This window comes from Sabethes cyaneus, chromosome 2, assembly GCF_943734655.1.
Source record: "Sabethes cyaneus chromosome 2, idSabCyanKW18_F2, whole genome shotgun sequence".
Lineage (NCBI taxonomy): Eukaryota > Metazoa > Arthropoda > Insecta > Diptera > Culicidae > Sabethes > Sabethes cyaneus.
In genome coordinates, this window is record NC_071354.1 from 116,602,035 (window position 1) to 116,606,800 (window position 4,766).

A 4,766-nucleotide genomic window follows, 5' to 3' on the forward strand; every position below is an offset into this window, starting at 1 on the left:
ACATAAATGATGCTTACAAGTATTTACGCACCGAAGGAAAGAAAATATAATTATTCTACGCAATACATTGTGAATTTTACTGGCAAATAAGGATTTCGAGGAATACGGAACGGATATTTAAGAAAATAGTCAAGTTAATTATAGATGTTTCTGAGAAATTAAATAATGATTATTGTGGCAGTAGAAAGGTCACGCCGCTAGGTGGATTAATTCGGGTTTTTGATCTTGAATGGACCTAGTATTGATTTTAGAATGGACCTAGTTTTGCGCTCCGAGACATCACTGGCCTTAGCTATCATTGCCTACCACTAACGAACACGCCGTTGTATATTCCATAAAACTGTTTGTTGTCACTATAGTATCTCCGTTTATAATTAATCTATAAGCACGGGATATTGAAAGTAGGCTTGATTTATAACCTAAATAAAAACTTAATTATATTGATAAAACTAACTATCACTCATCCTTTTTCGTAGTTGCTTCATAGTGTTTGTACATTGTACCCTCTAGTTTTGAAACTAAAAAGTCTTCCTAATTAGTTAGCTAACATATGTCATTTTGTGCTTAAAACAATATAAACTTAATTTATTCTCAGTATTGTACAAAAATTTTAACCATCATTGATTAAAAGATAAGATGGATCAAAAGATAAGAGGGATACTAACTGCCTTCTGTTAAGGGGGCATAGTACCTTTTCAATTTTTTAAAACCTAAATTTTTTTATTGATTATTTCGAAAGATTAACATTTTGACCATATGTGTTTGAAGTCGTTTGCATGAATTCCAAATATTGACAAAGTTACAGCTATTTGTACCGCGCATGTCTGGAGCGATTAAACAACGAGTAAAAACTTCAACGACTTTTTTCTCGAAACCAGGTTTTGACAGTTTTTTGTGACCCTTTCCTTCAGTGTTTGATGTAATGATGTGATAGAATAACCCTTTACTTCATTCCAATCCCCGAGTCGACTGTTCCTGGATAATAACCTTCCTAGTTTACCGCCACCTTCACACTTTTTATAATTTACTTGATTGAAACCACTAAGCCTTTAATTTTACGCATATATTCAATTTTAGCCGCAATTATTTAATTATATTACATTTACTGAGAGTACACAAAAAACGGCTTTATTCTCTGGTAGTCCTTATATCACAATGGCTGGTCTTATAATAAAATTGTTCTTAGTCTTAACTATATTTTTTATAATGGCTCTCTTCAGCATATTTTATCATTTGCATCGGCACTCAAGAGTTATAAGCTTCATCGACTCAAGAGATAATTGTAGCGTTAGCGATTCGAGCAGCATTGGGCGATGATATTCTGGCAGGGTAAACTACTCCATCGTATGCCTGTCTGTTCTAATTCCGTGTCTGAGAACAATGAACTATTACAAAGTACAACTGTCAACATTCCCGGCCACCTAAATTTGCTAGTCGAATTTAATGTTACAATTAAGCTATTTCGTCTGGAGCCGTTATTAGTTGTTGATCTACAGGAAGTGGAAATAATCGGCAAATCGGTCGTCTATATGTTCCGTTCTTTGTTCGAACCGTTGCCACGCGGACGATACCGTCTTCACCTGGATGGACTGATTCTATTCTTGCGAGAGGCCAGCTAACTGAAGATTTTCCGTCTTCTTGGAGTAACACCATCTGTCCAGGGCGAATATCTGTTGGAGAACCACATTTTTGCCACTGTTGGTTCAATGCCGTCAAATACTCTTTTCTCCAACGTTGCCAATGATGCTGCACCAACTGTTGCAGTTGTTGATAGTGTCGTAGTCGATTTGTAGGTATTTCAGTATATTCTGGGTCAGGAAGGTTTAGGAGCGGTCCACTGGTTAAGAAATGACCCGGAGTTAGAACGTCTAGTTCAGTAGGATCATCCGAGAGAGGTGTAAGTGGTCGTTTGTTCATGTTGGCTTCAATCTGACATAGCACAGTAGCCATATCCTCATACGTTAGCTGCCGACACCCAATAACCTTGCTTAACGATGATTTGGTTGTTTTCACGGCAGCTTCCCACAAACCCCCAAAGTTTGGGGCCCGTGGAGGGATAAACCGCCATACGATTCCGTGTTTACAGCACTCATCGACGATGACTCGCTGGTGCTGCTTATTTCCCAACATTTGATGCATTGCAGTTAGTGTGTTTTTTGCTCCTTGAAAATTTGGCCCATTGTCCGAATAAATTTCCGCTGGCATGCCGCGTCGGGCGGTAAAACGACGTAATGCTGCGATAAAGGCGTCCGTTGAAAAGTCGCACACTACCTCAAGGTGGACTGCCTTAGTAGCAAAACAGACGAAAACTGCAATGAACACCCTTTGTGATGCTGCACGACGGTGGGCAGGTTTCAGATTAAAAGGGCCGCAGTAGTCCACACCGCTCACAAAAAAGGGCTTGCTAGGCATTGTGCGTGCTTTAGGAAGCTGACCTTGAGGTTGCGTTACAGGAACAGGGTTGTGACGGAAGCAAGTGATACAATTTCGACATATATGGTTTGCGAGTACCTTTCCATGAACCGGCCAGAATTCTCTACGCATGGTGGCAAGAGTCATTCGAGGTCCCGAGTGGAGACAATTTATGTGGAAGTGCGTTGTGATAAGTCGAGCTAACTGATGTTTTGGAGGAAGTATCATGGGGTGCTTGGTATAATAACTTTCATTTGATAAATTCAACCGGCCACCAACACGTAGAACGCCCTTCGAATCGAGTATGGGATGTACGTTATTTATGGTCGATTTTGACGGTAAGGGATGGTTCTGCATTAAATGCTGTATTTCTTCTTTAAATGTCTCATGTTGAACTACTTTAACCAGAGTTTCCTTTGCTTCTTGTATCTCCGAAGTGGAAATGAATGGTTGATGCTCACATTTCCTAGAACGACAACGGTTAATAAAACGTCGAAGATAGGCTGTAATACGTAGCAAACGCCAAAACGAGGAGTAGCGTTCGAATAATGGATTTGCTGATGTATTTGGCTGTACTATTAGGGTCGTTTGTCTTCTCTCCAATATTTCTTCGGCTGGTGTGGGTGGCTTCAAGCAATCTTGCCACAAACTCTCCTTCTCCCTTAACCATGCTGGTCCGTGAAGCCAGAAAGCGGATACCGCAGTAAAATCCTTCGGCATCATACCTCGTGAAACCAAATCTGCTGGATTATCAGTCCCCTTGACATGGTTCCAGTTACCACAGTGCGTCAGTAATTGTATTTTAGCCACGCGATTACCCACGAACGTTTGCCAGGTGTTTGGGGAAGCTGCAATCCAATGTAAGGTGACGGTTGAATCAGACCAGAACCAACAAGAAACTCCTTCCATCCTCAGTGCGGTCGAGATCTTGGCATAAAGTTTAGCTCCTAATTCTGCGGCACATAATTCTAAACGAGGTAAACTAATCTTTTGTTTAACGGGTGCTACTCGTGATTTCGACGCGATAAGTTGAACATAAGGTTGACCGTCATGGTTCATCGAACGTGCGTAAATACAAGCTCCGTAACCGTTCTCCGACGCATCGCAGAAAATGTGTAGTTGCGGCATTGTTGGTTCAGAGGCTAGTATGCAGCGAGAAACCTTAAAATCTTGTAGTAAAGGAAGCTGTGTGTAAAATTCCTCCCATTTTGTTTTGATTTCGTGCGGGGCAGGTTCATCCCAATTGATAGAGGTTAACCACAATTGCTGCATGCAGATTTTCGCCCGCATTATTACCGGAGAAATAAGTCCGAGAGGATCATAAAGTTGCGCGATTGCAGAAAATATATTTCTCTTAGTCCATGCCTGTGGGTTTTTAGGAACTACTCGTACTTCGACAAATAACTTATCTGTTCTTGTTTCCCATGCCACTCCTAGTGTTTTAATCATAGGTTCTTTATCGAAGTGCAGTGTAGATTGTTTCTCAATTGCTTCGGTGGGTAGGTTACATAAAACATCGGCACGATTAGAGCTCCACTTTCTCAATTCAAAACCACCTTCAGCCATCAAAGATTGAGCCTCGTTTTGTAGTAGTTTAGCATTTTGTACAGAGTCTGATCCCGACAAAAAATCATCCATATAAAAATCGTTCATCACGGCTGGGCTAGCAAGTGGATATTTTTCTCCGAAATCGTCGACTAACTGTTTTATGACTCGAGTAGCGAGAAATGACGATGGTGTTAAACCATACGTTACCGTCTGAAGCTCGTATACTTGAATTGGGCCCGTTTCGTTGAACCGCCAAAGAATACGTTGCAGAGGGGAATCGTTAGGATGAATTTTAACCTGCCGGTACATTTTAGCAACATCAGCCACTAGGGCAATTTTATGTTTCCGAAAGCGAATTATTAGATCGATTAAATCATCTTGAATAGTAGGACCAGTTAATAATGCATCATTAAGAGAATGATTTGTTGACGTTTTTGCTGATCCATCAAACACGACTCGAACCTTGGTTGTACTGCTGGATTCCTTAAAGACAGGATGATGAGGCAAGTAACAAGCTGTACAGTTTTCCGTCTTCATACCTTCTATTTCTCCCACCAACCGCATGTGTCCCATGTCAAGGTACTCTTGTAGAAAATCGCTATATTGTTCTCTTAGGTGTGAGTCTCTACTCAAACGTTTTTCTAATTGTTTGAAACGTCTTAAGGCCATATCTTTTGATTCCCCAATTTTTTCATGAAACCCTATTTGCTTTGGATACTGTACAACATAATGCCCCTCATCGTTTCTCATGACTGTATTTAGGAAATGTTGTTCGCAGTCTTCCTCTTCTTGCGATCGAGGTGGCT

At 40.7% G+C, this 4,766-nt stretch overlaps 1 protein-coding gene across 1 annotated transcript; it reads right to left on the bottom strand.

The window, feature by feature from the left end:
* Positions 1–1,452: 1,452 nt before the first annotated feature.
* LOC128735908 (uncharacterized) lies at positions 1,453–4,269 on the bottom strand. The gene has a single exon (XM_053830386.1). It carries the CDS (start codon positions 4,267–4,269, stop codon positions 1,453–1,455), a length of 2,817 nt encoding a protein of 938 aa, XP_053686361.1.
* Positions 4,270–4,766: the final 497 nt, after the last annotated feature.